General features: G+C 39.4%; 1 protein-coding gene across 6 annotated transcripts in view; it reads right to left on the bottom strand.

Moving 5' to 3' along the window:
* The window catches only part of gria4b (glutamate receptor, ionotropic, AMPA 4b), a 121,180-nt gene extending 96,087 nt beyond the window's left edge, over positions 1–25,093 (bottom strand). Inside the window, exons 1-3 of one of the 6 annotated variants that reach the window (XM_051401727.1) lie at positions 24,531–25,083; positions 18,082–18,240; positions 17,346–17,363 (exon numbers count right to left, since the gene is read on the bottom strand). In XM_051401727.1, coding sequence (XP_051257687.1) covers positions 17,346–17,363; positions 18,082–18,240; positions 24,531–24,621 — 268 coding nt within the window. In that variant the 5' untranslated portion in view covers positions 24,622–25,083. Of the gene's footprint in view, positions 1–17,345; positions 17,364–18,081; positions 18,241–24,530 lie in introns of all 6 variants that reach the window. The other 5 variants (XM_051401724.1, XM_051401723.1, XM_051401728.1 and 2 more) reach the window with 5 other exon arrangements.
* Positions 25,094–25,818: the final 725 nt, after the last annotated feature.

Raw genomic sequence — 25,818 nt, 5'->3', positions numbered from 1 at the left:
CCACTGCAAGCTGTCTCGCAGAATAAGCCCTTACGTCAGCTGTGTGAATGTGTGTGTGCATATAAGGAAGGGAAGAGCCTGAATAATAAAAGAAAAAATCTAATCAGCAACATTACTGCTGGAAGAAATACCTTTATTTATCCTGATGGGTTTGTTGTGCTAATGCTGCTAACGTCATGTAACCTTTAAGTGCCACATAAGGTTGGTTTGTGGGGTCAGTTCACGTCGATAACAAGGATAATATTTTATGTCACTACATCAGAAAGACAGTTTGTCAATAATTCCACCTCCAGACTCAAAAACTAAATGTACACTAATGCACAGTGCGAGGGAGTAAACACATGAGAGACGTACACCTGAACCTCAACCTGTGTTTATATGGTGCTTTGATTTGGAGGGAAAGTCCAGAAGTGTGCACGGGGAGGATAAAACGCCGAGGTTCAGGTTGTCGTTTCAGGTCAGTTCTGGATGATTCACGTTAAAAAGCTTCAGCAGAGTTTTTCACAAATTCTCTCAGAAATCTGATGTTTGTGTGGCACCAACGTACGAACAACAGTAAGTGAACGCGTCATCGTTGAAATGCACTTCAGTACGTACGTCAGTCAGTGAATGCATCACAGTTCAAAGGCACTACAGTATGTACAATAGTCAGTGAATGCATCACAGTTCAAAGGCACTACAGTATGTACATCAGTATGTGTTGATAAGGATTTGTTCCTACGTACTTGAACGCCTCGAACTCTTCAGTTAACAGACTGAAATACGAACACAGCGACTGTTTTATACAAATCTTTCCTCATTATGTTGAAATCCAGATGAATTCAGGCAGGTTTCATATAAAACGTACCTGCTAACAGAGACGGCTGACATAAAGACTCATTGTTTATGGAATATATTATCACAGGAGTCTTATTTTACCACAAATATATCTTGTTTATCTCAAACAGCAGCTTCCTTCCTTCCATTTCCTATTTTTTTATCTTCAGCCGGCGTATTGTGAGCATCCTGAGCTCAATCACACTCATCAGCGCCATCATTTGAGTGATTTCGAAATGGAGTTATTAAGCCACCATTCACGGCGGAAGGAATAAAATGCCCAACTTCTCCTAATCAGCTCATCCAACTCCCTCCCTCCCTCCCTCCCTCTCCTCCCTCCCTCCCTCCCTCTGTCCACCAGAACAGTGAGCGGGTGTATCTGGTGCGATAAAAGCGCAATAATTTCGCCAATCATGTCGCAATCAGGGGCTCTTCTCCGGTAGCCCCACTGGAGTTTAAAATTCCCGAGACCATCCAACAGCCGCTTTTGCCAAACACACACACACACACACACACACACACACACACACACACACACACAGAGTGGTGAACACTGGCTCGCAGATAACTAATAACTAGTAATGATCCGTTCTAATAATAGCCTCATCATTACATGGTGCAGTAGTAGCAGGGTGAGAGGTCGAAGGGTCACTGTGTGTGTGTGTGTGTGTGTGGGGGGGGGGTAATTGCCGAGGTGGGGTCCATACTGACTGTACGTCTGCCTATAGAGACGTATGTGCTTGCTAATGTTGGGTAGCAGACTGTGAAGGCTGCAGGAGTGTAAAGCTAGTTGTCCGGCTGAATCAGTGCTGACTGATGTAACACGGCTGGTTAAAAAATGTGTTACAACAAGGTCACAGCTTCTGGGCGGCGGGTAGTAAATCTTACACTTGAAGGCACCATGTGGAGGGTTTGACCACCAGTCGGACTGCGGAGCAATGTGTGTAATATATTATAATGTATATTTACTGTTATTATACGTCATACTATAGTAGATTATGTCTGATGTTCTATATTGATCTACTTGGCCAGTGTTTCAGAGGGGCCTAATAAACGATGCTTATGATGGAAAACAGAAATATTGACTCTAATGAAATGATTAAAGCTTTGAAATACAGCTGTAATTGTTATTGCTTAATATAATTCAAACAGGTGAGTTTTATACGAATTCATCCCTTTGTGCATTAAACATGAACGGGGAAATTAGCTTCAGAGGCTGTAAACATGTTTATTTCTGCTGTAAAGTCGCGCTTTGTGATATAGAGGGTCTTATGGAGCCAGCCCCTAGTGGCCATTTGAGGAACTACAAGTTGTTTGCTTCCCTTTCCAGCCACGTTTGGGACTTCCTAAATAATTGAACTAAAACCAAACTCAAAGAATGCCTGAAAAAGGAAATTAATATAAGCAACTTGGCGACACAAAACAAACAGAAACAAAACAACAAATTAAGAAAAAGATGTTCACCATGTCAATAATAAAAACACAAAGAAAAGTTCTGCCATAAAACGTAACGACGGGTTTCCAGGGGACAATAAAAACTGATGAACACGCTGGTAATTAGTGAAAAGTGGAGCTCCAGTAATATATTAAATGTTGTTACCTCATTTTACAAAACAAAAATCATGTTTGATCCATTGTTAATATATTTATTATTACATTTCTACAGCATGAAACCTTTCCATCCATCCCTCTGTGTTACAGTTAATCTGAGCAGATATGAGACGTCTGACTCAGCCGGTATAATACGGTTCTTTACGGTGATTAGCTAATTCAGCGTTACAATGAGCCTAAATTACCTTTTTGCCAAATTGCATGAGGAGAAGACGGGAAAGCGAGCCCGGCGGACGGAACGAGGTGTGACGAGGAAAGGCCCGCTGTGGACGCCGTGAAAGACGTGTTCGTTAGTTAAATGAGAAGGTGTGTCCGGACAATTAGTGGCTCCGGTTTAATGGTCATTAGTGCGAGTTGAGGTGAAACCCCTTCGAGGACTTTGTTCATTAGCCACTGCGCTCATTAGTTGGAGGTCAAACAGTCCCCATAAAGAAGGCCTCAGGAGGGGGATGAACTGTGACCTGACTGTCCCTGGCCCACAGCTATGATGACCTCTTTACCTTTAACCCCTTGCTCTTTGAGAAGAAAGAGAAAGCCGAATGGTTTCTCTCAATTTGGGCTCATTTTATCAGTCAAAAAAAACAACAAAATAAAATAGTTTGTAGACGCCAATAAGATTAAAATCTAAAAATGAGCGTTTTGCTTAAGGACTTCTGATACATACCCGGATGCTTCTGGTGTCTGTGTGGGGGTTTTAAGTGTTTGTTTCCGGTGTTAGAAGCTTTTCTTAGCTTTGATAAACAGCTGCACTAACTCATCAAGTCATTTTTCAGTGTTAAATAATTCCACAGAAATGTTCACACGTTCCCATCATAAGCTATTAACTCAGCATTTACACATTCACACTTGCAGTTTGCCAGCATTTGTACAAAATACTATGACGAAGGAATATTACAGTCGAATTCTTCATTTCACTGTCTAATTAAAAAGAAGAGGACACTGCTATTAAGCCATGAATGTAAAATTAGACCTCATTAATCATTAAAAACCCACCTGTCCCCCCCGGGCTGGAGCTTAGGGTTAGGGTTCGGGGGTATAACGGTTACGGTGGGCGTTTGCCTCTAATTTAATGATGATGGTCAGAATATGGACACCTGCTTCCTACAGGATTATATCCCATTGAATGTACCTTCAGTTGGCTGCTTAAAGGCTGCGTTATTAGATTTATCTTTCTTTTTGTTTAATGGAATAAAGCTAATAAACATTTTACGTATTAATAATAATGCAAATTCTCAAGATGCACTGCAGAATTATGTGTATTTGATGTATATATGTATATAAATAACTATATATTGGTCTTATTTATTTCATGTTTTCTTTAAATTTAATTATCTTTTTCTATGTGTGTGGACTGAAATGTTATTTTAACTTAAAAAAACAGTTGAAATTGATTAAATTGAACATTTTAAGTAACACAAACTCAATTTTGTAAGTTACAGAAACATTCTTGATTAAATACATTTTATTATGTATTTTATTCTTACAGTAAAAATTAATATTTACAAAATTAAATCAGTGTTACTAAAAGCTACTAAATTTCTTATCTTATGAAGCTTTTATAGCAAACATGTTTTGTTTCATAAGGAACAACAACTGCACTTTACCAATTGCTGGTACTGTACAGCTGCCAGAAACAAGGTTATAATGACTATGCTAATACGCTGATGTTTGAACACAAAGTACATAATGCAGCCTATGTGTGACTTAAATTTAAAGCTCATGTAACACATCACAATAAACATGTTTGAAAGGGATCACTTAAATTTAAAGGTGAGCATATAGGTCAATAAATCGGTATCAGGATGTATTTTTAACTCTTAATCGGAGAAGTTTCTACTAAAAAATAGTGATTGTTGCAGCTTTAAAGACACCACTGATCTGTGATAGGCTGAAATGGTGTAAAGGTAGCACAGGTAGAGATGATGTACACTCACAGGAAGTCGGCTGTTACCATCCAGATAGCAACATACACGCTGGAACCGGCAAGTTACACTAACCTCGTTAACAGTACAAAGATTTCAGGGATATTCAGCCATTGTCAAAGCCTCCCTACGAGCAAACGTTCACCCAAACAAGACACTACGTTGCGATACTGCGGTGCATCCTGGGGTTGGTGGTGCTGAAAGCTACGGGTCATTTTATTTGTTTGAATCCTCGTGAAACACGTTGAGAGCAGACGCAATATAAAACATCAGAGAAGCTACAGGAGGTAGAAATAAAGAATACGTGGTGAAAATAAGGTAAAGTGTAAAGGTAAAAATAGAGATAAATAATAAAACAACACAAAGATTAATTACAATCAATATATTAGACTTTGGATTGTCTCAGTGGTATTAATGAGGTCATCTTAAAGGACTAGTGTGTAGGATTTAGTGGCATAACTATGAATATTATATTACATTTCTGCCAATAGATCCTCCTAAAGGTTACACACTGGACCTTTAAAGTGTTTTTATCGCAAATTCCAAGTATGATTTTTAATCTGTAACACGCTTTAGATGTAAAAATGTAATAACCTCAGAATAAGACGAAGATAAGAGGTAAAAAAAATGCTCATTTTACAACACAAATATGACGATTTCAGCCTCTTTTTTTTACACACCAAAAAGGGTCTACTTCCTGTCATTTCATGAATAAAATAAATAAATAAACAGAAATGTGATAGCGGCTCATGCGTGCGGTACGTATGAGTATGTGTGTGTGAGCTGTAACAGCATCCTCCAGTGTGTGAGAACAACTCCCCTGGCCAGAGTGTGTTCCTGTTAAAACCCATCTGTGAATTCACACGACTTATTCACTGTGATCCGAGAGCAGACCTGCTGCTATCCCCCCCCGCCGCCGCCTCGATACTCCGTCTCTGTCAGTCTCTTAAAATATTCCAGGCATCTTCTTCTTGTGTCACAAAAAAAGCAATCCACTTCAATCCGTTAGGCTTTCATTAGCGTTAATGTTGCGTGGACAATGTTGACTGATACGGGTTATTTGAAGGTCGGCGTGGGCCCCGAAGACGTTATTAGCTGCACGTATGAGCTGTGTTTTCTAATGTTGGGTTTTATTTTGACATTTCTGTGTGAAGAAATTTACGGGTTTAAAGTTGTTTTAAGAAAATAAAACCGACATAAAAACTCAAATTCTGAGAGTAAACAAGTCATTTTGTGGCGCTCAAAATGTTTTATACCATGCTTATTTCACTCTAAGCCCCGCCCCTTTTTGGTTCTGCTCCAATAACCGTCAAGGTCCTGTACGTAGGTATGCTACGTCCTAGGCTAATCTATGTTGAAAAGACAACCACATTTTTAGAGGATAATTAAAAGATTAGAAGTGACGTAGAGGCCTAGTCAGAGTTGACTGAAGGTTCTGATGCTCAGCTGTTAACTGTCAGCATAGATGGGTCAAATAGGGTCAGATTGCCTTTACGTTCTTTAAATTTTAGATTTAATATTTTTGATTTTCATCTGATTAATTGTATATTTCACCTGACCTTGAGGGATTCAAATCAAATGTCCCCAAAACTTCACACACGTGACCTTTAACAGAAAATACTGTTCAGTCTGAAACCAGCAGAAGAATCTCTTCAGTGTGTCGGTCCAACTAAATGAAACCTTTTGACCTTCAGAACCGGCAGCGTACTTCACCCAATCTGGTGTTTGATTGATTTGATTGATTTGAGGTGAGGTGCTTAAGAGGCAATCATCAACAGGAGTTCTTCAAAGGTTCAGCTGGGGAAGAATTATCTGCACCGAAACACTCAGAAAGGTCTTTTTGAGTGTTTTAGCTGTAATGTTGAAACTACACAAAATAGATTAAAGGACAAACTATAACATCACAAATCACTTTATCTTTAAATAAACTACGAGACAAGCCTAGCACATATAAACAAATACACCCCAACAAAACACTCCTTTCCAGAGCTTTAGAAACTAAATCTGGTTAGTTTTTCTCTCACAGATCAACTCTTTAATAGTCATCAAGCAAAATTCATTCCCCATTGGACAAAGTCAGTCAGAAAATGACAAAAAAAAACCTAATTAACTGGTGAAGTAAAGGTGTGTCACAGACGAAAACCAATGTTTTAATCCTGACTGGGGTGATTTAAGGCCAACCTGCCTCCGTTTCACACCACTTTCTTTGTTTCTCTCTGTCGTGATGCAGTGAAAAACTCAAACTGACGCTCAAAAGATGTTCTCTGAATGATTAACACAAAGTAACTGGCATCTCTTCCTGTCCTAGTTTGGAGAAAATCCACCCAAACATCCTCATATCCAAAAATAGATTTCTAATTGAAGGTGAGGCTGCTTCACACTCAGAAATGTTCAGTCATTACCTTTAAATGATTAATCAATCTTATTGTGATCTACCTTATCAATATCCTGTATGACCTGCTGACACACTGACGTGTTTGTGAGCAAACAGCAGAGAAATTTAGATTTAAATTAAAGATTAAAAACCATTATAGTCTCTCAGGGTTTCAGTTTATTAATGTTATTTATTATATTTATCTTCTGGTTGAGTTTTAGATATTTGTTTAATTTTGAGCCTCTTTGAACAGATATCTAACAATTGGATCAATATTTCTTTCCTGATCACAGTCTGGAAACTTTTAAATCAAAGACTATGTTAAATACAGGAAGAATAACTGCTTGTGTCCACCTCTAAGATTAGTTATTTTAACTTTTTAAAAATGGTTAAAACTGATTATATCAAACATTTAAAGTGACACTAACTTACAGAAACATTCCTGATTAAGTACTTTCTACTTAAGTCACTTAAAATGACTGAAGCTACTTAATCAACAATGTTTTTTTACATACAAAGTTAAGTTAGTTTTACTTAATATTTTCTATGTAATCAACATTTTTTTAATTAAATGAACTCAATATTAACTTATCTAGATATTCTGTTTTCACAGTAAAAAATAAAAATTACAAAATTAAGTCAACTTAAAATCTAATATTTTCAATGTAATCAGTTTCAACAATGTTTTGAGTTGAATTAACTCATCTTACAGTCCTCTGTGAGGAATCAACGTTAGTATTTTCCCTTATTCTAATCGTCCAATCAATAATCTCTCAGTTGTTGTTTTTATTTTTATTTACTTTAAGTCTCTCTGCTTAAAACGTTACAACCGGAGCCGATAACTCGATCGATTTCATTAATCAAACAGAAATCTAAAGGATCACATTAACTGTTGTTCAGTGTCTCATCCTCATCCTCAACCTTCCTCCACTAACATACACACACACACACACATATACACACACACATATACACACACACACACACACACACACACACACACACACCTCTGGGGGCCACTTACATAACCAGTGCCCAGATCAGGAGGGGGAGGTGCAGGGAGGTGGAAAGGGAAACAGGGGGGGAGGAGACCAAGTTGAATGATGGGAAAATCAACAGAGATATAACACATAAAATATTCTGTATTTTTGTTGTATAAACGGGTTTTATTCTGTGTGATACGATATAAAAGATTGTGTTTTATTTTATTCTAATTAAGCTTCTTTGGTTTGTGTGATTGCAGTGGAAGTTGTATGTAATCAGAGCAGTTTAACTTCGCCTGATTATGTTTCTACAACAGCAGGATCCTGAATGACTCATAAAAGGCTTGACGCATGTTTTTGTTTTACATAAGATTTAAATCTGTATCTGTGTGTTTACCTTGTTCTACTGGAATAATAACATTATTAAATGATGATTAAAAACCTGAAATTCTGCATTTTCTTTACTTCTAAACCCGACATGTGTGCAGAGCTGCAACGATTGGTTGGTTAATTGATTAGTTATCAACTATTAAACTGTTAAATCACAAATTATTTTGGTAATCGATTAATGGTTTTGAGTAATCGTTCAGGGGAAAATGTCCAAATTGTCTGATTTCAGCTTCTCAAATGAGATTATTTCTTGGTTTCTATGACAGTAAACTGAATGTTTAAGAGATTTTTGACATTTAATGGATGAAACAACTGATGGATTAATCACTAAAAGAAATGAAAGTTCTTACAGCATTTTGGGTGCAAATTCAGGAGGCTCATCTAGGAACACAGCATGGAGACCCATTCACAGAAAGAACAAGCTCAAATCCATCAGCCATTGCTCTTGTATGTTACACATAGGTTACGCAGAGCCTTGACATCATATCCGGGGGATAATGTCAGTACATTCGAGTTAAAACACAGACACAGACGTGGTGGGGTAATTACTAAATCACATGAGGTCCCCAGGTAATACTAGTCCCGTGCAAATAGGGCTATAGACGAGGCGAGCACATATTGCTGACTGTTCTGCAGAAAAGGAACAAGACTGTTTCCTGTGACTTCAGATTCAGCTCTTTTACTCTTTCTTCCTCGCAGTTTCTCCTCGCAGTGACACAGGAAGGGGACTTTTTTATCAGAACGTCTCCACTAAATTTAGCAATAGGTTAGGTAGCTTCACGTCGCAGCGATTTCAGGGACAGGTGATTAAAAAAAAAAAACGCAGCTCTACATCTACATGAGCTCCATTAGCATGCTTACATTTTACCTTTTCACCAGGCTAATGGATCCCTCTCTCCCATCACCTCCTCCATCTTCCTCCCTGCTTCGCCACATTAATCTCTCATTAGCAACCACACCACCTCCTTCTCCTCCTTTTCTCTCCATGCTTTGGTTTTTTAAAGTATACGTTGGTGAAAAAGGGGGCCTTATATTTTACACCCACACATCAGACGACTCCTCGCAGCCATTTAAAGGGCAGTCCCTGTGAATGGAGGCCCACGGAGGGGAAAGATAATAGCCTTAAATGGAGCCAACATGCTGCACAGCTGGATTATTTACACGCACGCACAATGCGGCGTGCTCCTATGCGGCTGCACGGGTGCGTATAGGAGCACGCCGCCGCCGCCGCCTGCTATCTGCATCTGGAGTGAGTCAGAGCGCCAGGCTGCATATAAATGAGTCAATGTAGATTAAGATGTGTTTTTCAATGAAGGCGAAAAAGAGAAGGGGGGGGGACACAGGAGATCAAAATTAACCCCTTCGCATCCCACGCCCTTTAAAAAAAAAAAAACCTTTTGTGTAGTTAAGAGGTTACCACACACACACACACACACACACATAGATCAGCTGAATGAACTGCAGATGAAAAGGTTACACACACCGCTGAGGACTCGGCTGCAGCTGCTCGGAGGCATATTGATTAGATTTGTATTTTATTTCCTCTGCGTGGTTGTGGTTGCAGAGTCTTGGTCCATGGTCTGTTTTTTTATTGAAGGCGTGGAGGTTTAATGCTCACTTTCACCCCAAAACTGTGTGCCTTGATTATATAAAGAGCTACCTTTTTCATCGTTAGGAGGTAGATGTTGCTTACGTAAGCACGCGTCACATTTTGTTTTACAGGACGAAAAATATATAAAAAAGATTTGATTTTAATATAAAAACACAAAGTTAAGTTGAGTTTTTGTCGTTTTTTGGGGGCATATGTTGCTAAATATGGATACAATATACCCGAGGATGCAATTGGGTTTAGAGAATTATCCTGAGAAGTATTGTTGAGGTGAAATCTCCTCAGTGAGGTACTTTACTAAAGAGTCAGCTTTATTGTACTGAAAACAGACGGGATATCCCGAATTTATATTAAATCAGCTCCGAGGTCGCAGTGCCTTCATTTTCTGCATATTTCCTGCCTTTTTTTATTTCTCATTCAGAGACATTTCACCGCCGATTGTTGATAACGCTCTCTCTGTTTATTACACAGAAACACCTGGATGTTCTCCCTGACTTTCAGTCTGATTTCCCAGAGGAGATGAGATGTGCTCACATCCAAAAAGGGGGGTTGAGAAAAGCCATTCGAGTTCAAGGACTCACCGGCAGTCGCTCTCTGGCTCGTCCTCGACTTTTTTAGCACATTACCGGGCGAATGGCACCTTGACAGCGAGGCAGAGATCCATAAAAGCGTCGTCATGCTTGGCTCAAGTGTTTTCATAATAATTGAGGCAGTCTGTTGTTTTGGCATTTTACTTTTGGGGGGCCTTTCCAACACATGGGAGAGACGCGGGGTGTGGGGGGGGGGTTTTCTGTCTTAATACCGAAAGCAGAGATCGTGCCTCAGTTTGCAGATTTTCCATGTTTCAGCCTCATCATGAAGCATACCCAGCCAATGAGAGCAGAACTGGGCTTATGAGTCAGTTTTGCTTTAAAGGATTTTATTTTTCTTATTCTCAACAAATCCGATGAAAAAAAGAAGACCAAAACCAACAACGCATTAGTGAGACTTCCCTATCCTGTCTGTGGCACTCCAAAATCCATTTGTTCCTACTGAAGATGAAAATCTTCAAAAAACAGGTCACAAAGATACACTTTGATATTTCTTTTCTTCAAAAGACTGAAGTAGTTTCCTTCAACAACTGCTCAGCTGTGGTGGTGGAAATGTTACTCAAACAGAATAAACATTTTGCTGGGGTCTATTTTCAGCAGCGGATTAATGAACATTTGGAGCTCTGAGTGATAATTTACTGGGATCGACGTAGAATAAACTACAGTGTGTGAGTGTCCGTGAAGGATCCTGTCACAATAAGATAACAGTTTCATGCTTTGGCTCCTGTTAGTGGGATCAGTTCACTGTTGGTTTTTGGTCTTTTCATGGATTTTCTTGACAGTAAGATTGAAAATCATCAGTGAAATCATTTCACAGCACTGAGTCTATAATTTAAACAAGCATCAGTGTGTGTGCTGCCATCAAAGAAGGCATATTTTACATTTTCTTAACTGGAAAAATTACAAAAAAGTGAAACGATGCGAACAAAAGCAGGCAAAGTGGATCGACACTGTTTCTGTTTATATGAATATCATCATTGCTATCTTGTATCTGCAGTTTACATTCAACCAGATGTGTGTATCTACATACATAAACAGCTGTATATGTTGGTTTATTGAATTTATTTATTGATTATTCTATGAATTTAATTGTCTTTTTCTGTATGTGCAGCAGGAAGGTACTGCGATCTTTAATTTTCGCTGTACAACCTTGTGTTTTATAATTAGTTCTGTGTGGAGAAACATAAATACCACATTTCACATCACATTTCCAACAAGGTTTGAATGCATTTGTGCCCTCTTCTTTTTCAGCAATATTTTAACGGCACCCGACTGGAAAATTAGCTCCACCAGCTGTTTATCTCAATGCGCTCAATTCCTAATATTGACATAACGATAGCGGATGGAAACGAACATTAGTTTGCTTTTCTTTCTTTTTAACCAAATTTAATTTCACGTTTGGATGGAAATCTGATTGTTGCATTTGGAAGATGACAATAATCACTAAGGGCTCCCAATAGTCGACTAGTTGCAGCACAGTTAGGATATTAATTTAATTATTTAAATATATGTATATATATATATAGAAAGAGAGAGAGAGACAGCTGCCTGTTAAAACCCTGTAACACCCCTTGTAAAATTACAACGTTACCTTTAGCCATCCTAAAAAACAATCAGTTATATTTTATCTTATGTTTTACCACATTTACATAGTCATTGGGTCCTATTGTTCAGTCTCACAATGCTATTGGATGGTACATTTGTTTATAAGTCCCGCCTTATGGCCATGAACTCACTCAACCTATAAGGTTTCCTTTGAACAACATCTCTTTGTTTAATTGGACTAGATTCATCAGATTCAAGTAAGTAAAATGTCTTTTACATTGTTTTTGGTTGATATTACAATGTCCAGAGCATGTACATATGTAGTTATTGTGGAATAGATTTATCAAATTTCATTTAGAGCTTGTTATATATTTGTTGCAATTCTACAACACTGGGTGAGTGTGGTAGTCAAAATAGCAGTCTTGTTGCAGTGGGCCCAAACAGGTTGCATTCCTTCCACTACACCACTGCCTGAAACAGAGTATTTTCTTTACACATGGACAGTATACATTCTACCCTTGTGTCGTGTTCTGGTCAATTTTGACTGGTTTAAAAGTTTTATCTCTAAAAAATGTAGTTAATTTGACCAGACTGACCTAAAATTCCACGACTTTGTCCACAAAGAGGACATCAACAGACAATTCAGTTCTGGGAAAGGTGAAAATGTTCCTGAATGTGGGGTGTGGATATAAGTGGGGGTATGCATGTTTTCCTTTTAGTATGATAATTAGAGAGCACAAAACGCAGTATTGTTATGTCAAGGCAGTATTGTGTGACTATATGGCTGGTGATTGGGATGCATATTTCTTTTAGCATGATGAGTTGAGAGCATAACAAGCTGTCAAGGCAGTATGAAAGTATCCTATCAAGGGGAAATTCAGCAGCATCAAGCAATATATGCAAGGCAAGCCAAACCCATGGGGATTCAAAGTGTGGGTGAGAACTGGAATCTCTGGCATGATGTGTGACTTTGATGTCTACCAAGGCAGTGCCAAGGGAATACGAGCCAAATCTGAACTTGGATTGTCAGGTGATGTTGTGATGAAGCTTGCTTGCACACATCCAGAAGGTCAGAACTACAAAATGTATGCAGACAACTACTTCACCTGTGTTCCATTATTAGTGAAACTCTTTGATCTGTGAATTCATTACGTGGGAATGGCCAGGCCTACCCAACTGTAACCTTGAAGACGAGAAGAGCTTGAAGAAAAAGGGGAGATGAAGCTATGACGTCAGAGTGGAGGGGAATCACAACACCTGTGCTGTCAAATGGAATGACAACAGGGCCGTCACACATCCTTTGCTTGAACTGAACCTGTGCAGAAGATTCAACGCTGGGACAAAGCCACCAGAACATACACTGAAGTTGAGAGGCCTTACATTGTTGGTGCCTACAACAAGTACATGGAAGGTATGGATTTGTTGGACTCATTTACAGCCAAATATGAGTTCCCCATCAAATCCTGTCGCTGGTACATGTACATCTTCTGGCACACCATCATCCTCGCTGTGGTCAATGCCTGGCTCCTCTACAAGCGGGACTGCAAAGCTCTCAAGATGTCTAGCAAAGAGACAATGAACAGGAGACAGTTTCAGGCACAGCTAGCATCCTCTCTCATCCTGGTAAACACAACACTTCGAACTCCAAAGAGAGGACGACCATCTTCAGGCAAAGGGAGCCCAGCATCACAGACAGTGACATCAGGAAGCCCTCTGAATGCTCAGAAGAGACCATCCAAGAGATGTGCACACCTCCCATTGGATGTACGCAAGGACCTAGTTGCACATTTCCCAGTGAAGACAGGGAGGGACGCTGCAGACACTGCAATAAAGGATACACCAACACGCAATGCAGCAAGTGTGATGTTCGCCTTTGCTTTTCAGAGGACAAGAACTGTTTTTGGGACTTGGGAACAATGAAAGTCAGTCATGAAAAGAAAAAAAGGAATGAAGAAGTTGCTAGAAAAAGCTAGAGTTTTATCCTGTTTAATAGTTTTTTTAATAAATGACTTCATAAAAATATGACTAATGTGTGATTATTATTAATGTTATATACCTTTATGCTGCTAAGTAAGCAATCAACCCTGCAAATGAACCCTTAGTTGTTCTGAATTGTTGTTCAGACAACGTGAGTACAAATACAGAAATTCTGCTCCCAACTAAGCCCAATGTTGCAATATTACAACATTTCTCTGTAAAAGTACATAAACATTTTTTTTTTAAAAAACTCTTTAATTTCTGCATCAAAGGCCTCCTACAACAACATCTGAAAGGTAAATTAATTTTTTTTAAAGGTTTTTCTGTATTTGGGTCTTACAGGGTTAAATGAGAACATAAAAAAGCAATTCTGAATGTGTCAGAACAACAAGAATAGCAAAAGTGGGTCGACTGAGACTCATCGACTAACAATTAAATCGACTAATAATCACATGACAACAAATTTTCCTTGTTTAAAGGACCAGTGTGTGCAGGATTTAGTGGCTGTGGTTGCAGAAAGTAGGAGAAACATGGCGGTAGAAGGTGACCCCCTCTACAGTAACAAAAACATTCCTATATACAGGTGATTATACGCTAATGAAAACATATCTATAATTATTATATTCTTTCTGCCAAGAGAACATTGCTCGAACACATTAACAGGAAAATATTTGAATACCAAGTTTAATAGAATAAACTGATTGCATTTACACATCTTGGAATATTCCCTTTGTGAAAGTCAAACTATTCTCAAAAGTCCATTTGTTGGCAGAAGCCCAATTTGCCCCCACAGAGTTGAGCACCACAAAATAAATCCTCCGCCTGTGGGAGACACTGAACACCACCGCTGCGACACAGAGAATAACAAATGCCTCAACCGGCGTCTCATTTGTTAATGCTAATTATACCGAGGTGTCACAATTAACTTGATACTGATACATTACATCACTGTGTGAACTACCGAAAGTGCGACCTTTCCAACTTGTGGGATAACAAACAAAATATTATTAGTAGCTTTAAATCTGCTGCCAGTAACACCAGTTACCCCGCTGCGAATAATATGGAGACTATACAGTGAATCAAACAAAACGAGAGAGAATTTATCAGAGCATCTACAGAACGATTATCAATGACAATGGGAACATACAATAACATTTGTCCCCATCCTCCCACCAATTATCCCCATCAGCCTTCCTGACAGCAGCACGCCGAGCCGCTGAATGGTCTAATCTTTCTTCACAAATTAGTTCCTTCTCTCATCTTCCCCCTTCCCCAAACGTACGCTATGCCCTTAAACGTCGCATGGTAACGCTACCTATTCATAACCGTTATCTCAGGGTCGTTCACAGCAGAGAGAAACCGGGGGGATGAGTGAAAACGGTGGAATAAAGACACCGGGAAAATGCAAAAAAAAAAAAAACGGAGGGAGAGGAGGGGGCGAAAACAAGCGATGCAGGTTCGATCTCAGATTCCCCGCTGGCCCTGAGCTATCAGAGTCATTGATTGGCTCATGTAATTCTGCTCTGATTTGGCTTGGCCAATCAATGCGCTGCAGACACACTTCCTGTGACTGTGCAGCCATTAGACTAGAGGTGAAAAATCCCATAGTTTCTTCTGTTCCTGGATATATAATACGCCGTTTACATTCATTCAAGCAATCCAGTACAGGACAACTGCTGCTCTCTTGTCTCACCGCCTCGTTTCAGCATCTTTATTGATCGGGTGGACACAAAATACTGTGCTTTTTGAGGCTGGTGTAACCTTGTAAGTGAAATACAAGCAAAATGCAATCAGATTCTGCAACCCTGGTCTCTTATTATATCAGACTTTTGTGCAAATTGTGCAAAAATAATGTAGATCATAAAAAGTAGTTTGGATCTCATCATTATGAGTATGTGTTAAGTTTCCTTTAGATAATCAAACGTACTCATTAATATTTATTCTCTCTCCCCAAAGTCCACCATAAATATACTGCAGCTGTCAGCTGTATATTTATGTGTGTACATATAAACATATATATCACCCTGAAATTGTTTTAATTGCTAATTTATATTCTATTCTCGTGCTTATAACCTACTTCTCTGTTTTTCCCTGCATCGGCTGCTCATTTCCCCGATGAGATCTCTACTGTAATTTCATCTTAGAGGTCATTAATAAGCCAAACCTTACAGATACATCGGCACCAGTTATAAAAGCATTCGAGCTGAATGCTTACGTCAGCGTAGTTTCAAGGTTTCCGATGAGAGAAAACCGGAGGAAAGCAAATATAATGTTGCAAAAGAGAGACAGAGTAAGAGATATGAGACTAAAGATACTGATGTGGTGCGTCAACACTCGTACTGCTTGTAGTCATAACTCAAGTCAAATCTAAACTCACAGACATGATACACATATTTTTAGATTCGGTGTAAATTACACTTTCCAATGATATAATTAGTGCATCTACAGTGTTCAACCACATGTCTAGAAATCTGCTTAGAAATCATTGAAAAAAAGACTCCTTATAGCTTGTGACAGAACTTGCTTAAGAATCTTCACGTTTTTAAGTTTTCTTCCGTATCAAAGTAATCCAGTGGTAGTTGTGTGTACATCCATGGATACATTGCAAACAGGAACTCCTAATAGCTAATTCAGCAAACTTTTAATGGTGCTAATTTACCGAAATGTGCCTTTTGACGTAGAATTAAATACCTCAAGACCTTTAAAAATACTCCTAGTCTGATCACAGATTGAGATCATTTCTGAAATCTCTCTGTGGTCATCACACACACACACACACCCACACACACACACACACACACACACACACACACACACACCCTCCATTGGCAAACAAACATAACAACACATTCTCTGCTTAATTTAGCCATTGATTTTTCTAACACTAGATCACACCATAGATAGTAGAAGACATCAGGCTGCAGTGTTTTATGGTCTTTGTGGGAACCCCCACCTCCTGCACACACACACACACACACACACACACACACACACACACACACACACACACACACAAAGAGAAAGCAGCTAAGAAAGAGGACGTTTCCCTCGGGATCATCAGTTTAAAAAATCTCACTGCCTACTACCGTTCGGAGATCTAACCGTGGCGGAGTGTGTGATTGTTGTTTGTGTGTTTACAGCTGCTGTCCCCTTCAGCGTGAGCGGCTTTGCTCAGATCAGATGTGAACCAGCAGACACAGCTGTACTGCCACATCATCACACACACACACACATACATGTACGTTCAAACACACATAAACACACTCAGCTGTGTTTTTCTTAGCAGCAGGAGGGAAACACATTTACAACATTTCCACCTTTTTCAACTTTATTTCTATCATTATTTCTACTAATGCCTCCACTAACACTGGTTCTAGGTTTGCTAATAATTACGACAATGTGCTTATTCATCATAATAGAGCCAAAGCGTGTCCAACTTTAAATGGATAATTCCGGTTTATTACACTTTGGGTCTTATTTCATAGTTTTACATATCATTTTTATCCATTATGATGTCATTGTACTCACCAAAGCAATTGCTGAGATCTAGGAATAAGGAAAAAGTCGCTAAAAATAGGTCCAACAAGGCAACAAACACAAGCAGTTTGAGTATCAGACAGGTGGTAAATAAGCCAAACGTTCAGCTAGTGGGAAAAGTAGTCCCTTGATTACACAAAGAAATATGTGCACACAACTCTGGTAAATATGTTAAATAAATGCTGACCCAGGAAGTCTGTTTTCTCTTCTAAATAAGTTGGACTAACCTGGTTGTTCATTGGACTACAGATTGCAGCAATTAACGAAACATTTCAACATTTTGAAATAAAAAAGGTCTTTTAATTTCTTTGTGCATTAAGCTGAAGTCTGGCTTAGCCTAGCGTAGCACAAAGGGGAAACAACTAACCTGGTTCTGTTCAAAATTAAAAAAATACTCCTAAAACTGATTAACATGTCTGTTCTTTGTGTCATTCGTGTATAAAGTTACATGATGTAACCACGTCCCATCTCCCGCTACTTACCAAATAATATTGTAAAGTGTTCCTTTCACTTGGTGAGTACGTTATTCTTATCTATCAGCATTAATGTGAAAATAAGACCCCAGTTCTTATAAATCTTAATTATCTTTAAATAAAGAGTTATATTTGTTTGTCATATATCCTGTTAAGACCCAGGTCTGGTTAACTCACACAGGGCACCGTTACCTGTTGTACAGTGATCATAAACCCCAAAGTGTACAACCACAACATAAAGCCATGTGACTTACAGGCGTTGGTGACGGCGAAGCTGTTGGCCGTCTCGATGTTATCCACATGAGGCACCAGGTTGAATGGGGCTTCCGAGGCGTTCGGGCTGGTGTTGTGCAGGAAGATTGCCAAACGAAAGGCAGTGTACTCCTGATCAGTGTTTCTGATGAACAGACCACCTGAACAGAGGGGGAGAAACACAGGTCTGATGAGGAGCATGTGGAGAAAAAAGAGCAACAGGGAAGAATCCACAATCAAACTACACAGTAGTTCAATTATTGTTGACGAGCACGGAGACGTGAAACAAGTAAAGGGGAAGGCAAAAAAAAAACTACAGAAACAATCTCACTGCTATCTGCAGATTTCCACCAGTTTGAATACAAATGAGATTTTATGAAAACATGATTTTTCTTCTCTGTGTCAAAAAACTGAAAGCACACGCTTATTTTGTTCAGATTTACCCCTTTTCCAGCAAGGCAGTTTGACGGCCCGGGTTGGAGCCGGTGCCTAATCTCAAACCAGTGTGGAACCAACAGTTTGCTGGTTACTACAGTTCATCCTTCATCAACATCTGTACTAAATGTCACGGCCATCCATCCAGTTGTTGAGACTTTTCACTGTGGTGGTGGCACTAGAGGAAAAATCAGACGATCAACCTCGGTAGGATACATCCTCCAGGAATGAACCAGTCCACCCTCAACATATTTCACTGGATAGGCAAAAACTTTGACCTGGTGGTGGAACTCGAGGAAAAGTGGAGGGAGCACCAAAGTGAATTCATCCTCCGAGGACCAAGAATGCCTGAGCAAAAGTTCATGGCAATCCATCAAATACTTATTGAGATATTTCAGTTGCCATAATGCTTAAAAACCTACCTGCTTGGTTAAAGTTGGGAAGGATCTTTTCAGGTAAACATATTATTTGAACAAACCTTTTACCAAAACTTTAGCAGGTTCTCACAGACTGTTTTTTATTAGCTGTGGTCAGAGAGGAACCTCTATCATATTAGAGGTGGACTCAACTGACTGGACGATATTTATGAGATGTAATAAAAGCCGATATTGGTCTGGTAAATCACTTTGCCAATATCCTATACTGCTGACAATTCAGTGTTAATCCTACAGCATGGCAACCCTGTGGCTCTTAAAGCACCGCCAGGCTTTGTGACGATGTGTCTGATTAAGCATGTAAATCACCTTTGTTTCATATTAATGCGAGCAGAAAAAGGGATATATTATCCACCAAATATTCCTTCTGGATCAACACAGATCTTTCATTCAGTTTTTCACGCAAGAGCAGCTTCACTGTCAAGAATCAGTTTGGCATCAGAGATAAGACTTTGCCCTTGGTTGCTTTTTTCTTTCTCTTTTTTTTACATTACAGCCTCGTGCATATACTAAGATCTTGATGCGCTGTTCATGGTTGTGCAAATGTCAGCAGTGTTTTAGGTTGGAAGGAGTTTGTTTCACATTTGAAAATCTAACTTAAGGCTGTATTTCTTGGGATGAGACCATATAAATGTCACTTAAAGCAAAATGCCAGTGTTCTTTTTATGGCTGACCTCTTTTAAAAGGTACACTTCAGAATATTTTACTCCGCTCACATGTTTTTGCACAACAGTAGTGATGGTTTCATGTCCCATTGACTCACACTTGCTACCAAATGCTCACAGGAGGTGTTGATTTCCTGATAAAAACGGTGTGAACGTTTTCATTATCTTAGCCACCGATCAGTTGGAATGCCCTTTACACGTTTTAAAATTTAAAATCTTATCATCGCCGCTAATTAAAAAGAGGATAAAAATCTTGCTCTGACCTAAATCCCACTTATTCAAGCTATGACTTTTCCCTTCTGCTACACAAAATGAGATTCAGTACAACGGTACACACTGTAGGGAACCAGAGACTTTGAAGTTTCATAAATGCCATCTGGTTTTCCAAAAACAAGACTCTCGTGGCTCCGAGGAACCGGTTTGTTTTTGACCCCATTTCCTCCCGGTATACGTTATCTGTATCATGACATCTGGATCACAGGTGTTTGAATTTACACCTGGTATTTAAAAAGTGTTCTCGTTATCTCAGTTCTGCTCCTGATCTGATCTTCAAATGCAAATTCGTCGGGGAGAGCCGGCTGACTTATCGTAGGTCGAGGCAAGTAATGCTGGATAATCTCGAGGGGTCGCTACAGGATGTGCAAGTCGAGGGTCACGTGACCGATGGAAAACAGCCTATGGGCGACTTTTCGGCAGCCTTTCTAACTATAATGTTGGTGTCAGTACTCTCTCTCTACCTCCTCCCCGATCCGATGTGCAACTCTCAACAGGAGATGAGAAGTAAACATGGTGGCTCACTCATTATCCACTTCAATTATGAAATGTTATAATACATTATTTGATTTTTCATCAGGATTATTTACTTAAAAATCCCTACTTTTTACTGGTTATTCAGGGAGTTTTCTACCATTTTAGGAAAACAAACTGTTGTTAAATGTTGCCACAGACTAAATATAGTGTAATAATAAACTAACTGTATCTCAGAAACTACAAGGAGCACAAACAAGTATTTGGTATCTACGAACTCACAGCAAGTTAAATGATAAATATATCCACACATACGGAGGGTTAAACTTAAATTTCATATGATTCATGAGCATTTTTCCTCATGTTTGACCATTGATAAAAGTGAGATTTTTCATGTAATCTAAAAATATCAAAGCTGCACTGTTAGATACTCGCCGAAACTATGTCGGCACCAAATTTCAAGACTTTAGACCAACCAGAACAAACGTTATGGCATCATACTAAACGTAGTCTTTGGGTGCAAATGGGTAAATAAATAACAGTCTGCATTTCCGGAGCTGATGATGGAAGTAGTTAACGAGACAGCCATCCTGTTTCCTTCCCCACTAACTAACTGTAAGAAGGTCAATCAGAGCCAAGCTTGGTAGCGCACTGTGAAGCTCGACCACCTCTGTTGGTCATGTGACCCTCTTCTTCCACGTCGCCCCTCGAGAGTCTCAGGAAGTGTACTTATTTTTCCTCTGAAGAAGAAGAGGTTTGTCTGTGTAGTTGACAAGCAGCTTTAGACTGAGATCCAGTCTCGGTGTGAGCCTCATCCAGACGTGTTTCAAACACTTCTGTGTGCATTTAATGTTCCTTATTCAGACTCATGTTAACACACACTGCAAAAACTAAATCTCAAGAAAGTAAAAAAAGGTCTTGTTTCTGGGAATTTAGTCTTATTTTTTTGGTCTAAAAAGAAAAATAATCTTGTCGAGAATGTTTTGCATTAGAAAAGTAATCTGATTTTAAGAAAATACATCAAACTTTGTCTTAATACGATATTACAGCTAATATTGAGCTCAATTTAACCAGAAACAACAATGGTTTGTATAATATCCCAGCAGAGGAACAAGATTATTGTCCTTATTTTAAGAGTAAAACCACTCACACAACCACTCAGTTTAATAGAAAGTCGTCTGGTCCCAGTTGTTGGAAATGAAGCAGCTGTTTAGTTTTTCATTGTTTTAATAAAAAAGGATAAAAATAAGAAGCTTCTGGAACAAATTCTTAAATTAAGCTCAATAAAGTGATCAAAATACTTATTTTAAGCTTGTAATAAGAACAACTTGCTTCATTTTGGCTTTCCTTTAGTTTTTATGTCCATTACAGTCTTTGAATGGTTAGATTTTTTATTTTCTTTGCCCAATAAAAGAAAAATGTACTATATTTAAGAATATTTGGCTTGTTTCTAGAAAGGCTGTTTTTGCTGTGCAGGTGTAAGTGTGGTGTCAGTAAATCAGAGTTTACATCCACACACACACAGACAGACCACTCAGTTGATGTTAGGATATTTATTGTAAAGCTTCAAGGACCCTTAAAGTCAGAGAAGTCAGTTCAGGGAGCTGAGAGAAAGTCTGCCTGTATAATGACGTCATAGTAAATGCGCAACATTCATGATTTTGGCTTTAATTTGAACGTCATCATTTATAGCCTATTTAATAGTTATTAACAACATTTTACACACATATTTTATAACTTTTTAGCAGGTAAAACTGATATAAAACAAGGCAAAAACCTCTTTCCTGACATAAATACCAGTAAATCTGGGTCCCAGCAGCACCCCTGCCTCCATGCTTTAAGGAGAACCTGTAAATCCTTACAGGACTTTTAGTGTTGATTGAAACATCAATTTTCAAAATCCTGGTTCACTTTGAAGGTTGATTTGAACCAGTGTGCTTAAATCTTGGTCATTTTTATGATTATTCTGAGAATATTTATGCTTTTTATTTTATGTGATGGATTGACTCCCTGTCAAAGACGTCTCCCCCACTTCTGTCCTCCATGTACTGCATGCTGGGAAAAGACTGGCAGCCATGACGCTTTAACCCATTTGCAAACAATATATTTAGTATGTTAATGAAACATGTTTGCTTGAAGTCTTGAACTTTGGTCCTGACATACTTTATAGAAGTATGTAACAGAACAGCTTTGAGATTTTTAGATAACATGAATCACACTTTTATCCGGATTTTTCACAAATGAGAAAAACTGTGTGTTTTTTCAATGTTTTCCATATGAAATATAGTTTTATCATTCCATATGTGTGCATATCTTTGACATTTAACTTGTTATGAGTTCATAGATATCAGATACTTGTTTGTGCTCCTTGTAGTTTCTAAGATACAGTTGATCTTTTATCACAATATATTTAGTCTTTGGGGACATGAGATTACTGTTTATTCCCCCTAACTTGTAGAAAATGCTCTGAATAAGCAGTAAAAAATTGAGAGATTTGTATTATTTTTAGTACACACATGTGAGTCCTCCTATCTGTATATTCCATATAAAAAAAGTTGCACACAACTATTATTAGTCAGGACAAATTCTGCTTATTCAGAGCATTTTCTACCATTTTAGGGGGAATAAACAGTAATCTCATGTCCCCAAAGACTAAATATACTGTGATAATACTGAAATCCCTTCAGATTTGTGCTTAGGAAAGCCCACCAAAGGAAATTTAAGTTGTGGCCACAAATGGGTTGAAAAATGTATGAAAAATGGGATCTCTAATTCTCAGGATCACTGGTGTCAGAATTGATCTGCGGCTGCATGTTTGCTGTTTACTGTATTTGTTTCTGTGTTACAGGCTTATGTACACACACACACACACACACACACACACTATTCCCCACTGCTAATAAGTGTCGATTTTTCAGCCACAATTATTTGAAACTGACGAGTTGGAGAGATATTTGGCCTCTCTGACGGAGCTCTGTTAGTGGCTCTAAAAAAAACCCTATAAAGTAAATGAAGTGTGGTTGGTGTGAGGAAACCAAACACTGGTGCATTGTGGATCTTTTGCACTCCCAGAGGTTATAATTTTTAAATATATAAGTTGTTCAGATTCACCAGCAGCACATCATTTCCTGAATGTTCACCATGACAGCAGGTTTAAAACCACCCAGCTCAAGTGTCCTCACTTCCAGGGGTGCTGTTCTGTAACAGACCCTGACCTCTGACCCTGCTGGAGGGGTCCGGGAGGACGGGGGGAGAGGGGGAGACAGGGGTGGGGATTTGTGTATCACGTTGATATAAAAGGACAAGGAGAATCATTTGAACAGCTTGTCATTTTCCATCAGTCTGACCGGTTCTGATGGGAGCAGAGGAGGGTCAGAGCACCAAAACACACCAAAGTCAGTCGGATGTTTAACTGCAGGAGGAAAGATTTTAATCTCCAGGGTTTAAACGTGAGTCTGTGAGGCTGATAATTGATTTTTATTTTTTAGGGAGGGTTGTCATGATCAACAACTGGAGGTCACAGTTTGCCCTTCTCTTCATCCCCCCCGCCCTCCACCACCCTGCCTTTAAATCAACCCAGTCAATCCAGTTGGCTGCCAGTGAAATGAAAACCATGAATCCATCATCTTTACTCTCCCTCCCGCAGCAAACACTGAGTTAAGTTGCTGAGCAGAAACATGGAGCCTATTGGGGGGGACGGTGGCAGAAGGTTTATTGCAGGACCCCGAGTCTGCGAGAGTGTTAACAGCAGTCAATGCACAGGCAGCCTGCATAGGGAATACACACACACACACACACACACACACACAGTTTGCTGCTCTGATCTGCTGCAGTGGCGGAGTGCACCGGGATACACATCCAGCCTGCAGATACAAAGCGCATTAGAGGTGTGTGTGTGTGTGTGTGTGTGTGTTTAGAAACATGCATCCAGGCAAGAACCCGGTTGTGCATGCTGATATTTTTGTTTTTTCGCAGAAGAAACGAGGAGAGAAAAAATCAACAATTTCCACTTTGAGTAGTGCTGAGGTGTTAAATGGCTTCAGCAGCAGCAGCAGCAGCATCGGCGGCGGCGGCGGCGGCAGACAGGACGTCCACAGATTCATTCACATGACTGTTCTCTGGTCGGAAATGATATTCAAATAAATAATAATAAATAAAAACCACACTTACCGATCTGAACGCTGGTCGGGAAAGCACCCATTGTCAGCCCCCAAAAGCCAGAGAATATCAACAGAAACCAGTCGCGGAGAGAAATCCTCATTTTGTTTCGGTTATAAACTGATGAGAGACATCGAGCAGGTTTTAATTAACACCCCCGGGGCAACAGCAACATCACAAGGGGGTGGGGGGGTGGGGGGTTGTAAAAAAATAATAATACAAAAAGAAAAAACCCCACAAAGAGATTTAAAAAAAAAAAAAAAAAAAACCTCCAAATGTGCGTTAAATATCCATGTCTGCTTTGAATTTGGTTTTTTTTTTTTTTTTTTTTTTCCTTCTTCTTCCTCTTCTTGGATATCCTCCCCGCAGAGCCGCTCGGTTGTACCGTTAAAAACTGCGTCCGTCCGTCCGGCGCTGGAGATTTTGCGCACAACACCACCAAGATGAGGGGGGTGGGTGGATGGTAGTGGTGGTGAGAGTGGTGGTGGTGGTTGGTTGGGGGGGGGGAGGAAGAGAGAGGGAGGGAGAGAGAGACAGAGAGAGAGAGGAGAGAGAGAGTGAGAGTGAGAGAGAGAGCGCGTCAGCCAGCGGCGGCCAGTGCGTCTGGATGCGGCTCAACTCACATCACAGCAATAACACACATGCGCCTTTTTACCCTACTGGGGCAGGAAGGAGGGGCAGAAGAAAGTCCCCGCAGCTAATTTAACACAAAAACTTCCAGAGCAGAAACACAAAGAGGAAATATGTGACAAAAGGTTTATTTTTGCGCTTTTTTTTGCGCATTTTCTGCCTTTTTAAAAGGTTAAAGATGCATTAATCGCCCCCCTTAATTAATGGGATTATAATGAAGCTGCTGCAATCTGTAGTGTTTGTTGTCTGTGAGTTTCTGCTTCTTCTTTTGCAGGGGGATTAAAATGGCTTCACACTGGGTTATTTAGTGTGATTTTTCACAATAAAAGGCAGGGTGCCGTTCATGAACAGAACCGCTGCCCCAGTAAATACATTAATGAACGGTACAGCCCTGATTTATGGCGCTGTAGGTCAGCGTGATCAATCGTTACACTTGGTAATTATACACAGAAAATGTTCTCTGAACTTGTACTTGGAAGCACATAAAGGTTTGAAAGCTTCCCTGTAGCTTTAAGCTTTAATATTTATACAAAAACTACATAAAAAAGAGCAGAAAATGTCATTAATATTGAAGGCAGTTCCTCGAATGGCCACTAGATGCTGGTCCAACAGTGGACGTAGCTTTAAACCTGTATTCTGCCTAACTTCCAGCAGGGGGCGACTACACTGG

The sequence above is a fragment of the Dicentrarchus labrax genome, unplaced genomic scaffold (assembly GCF_905237075.1).
Source record: "Dicentrarchus labrax unplaced genomic scaffold, dlabrax2021, whole genome shotgun sequence".
Lineage (NCBI taxonomy): Eukaryota > Metazoa > Chordata > Actinopteri > Moronidae > Dicentrarchus > Dicentrarchus labrax.
The sequence above is the reverse complement of the archived record's forward strand: the minus strand, read 5'-3'. Positions and strand labels throughout refer to the sequence as shown.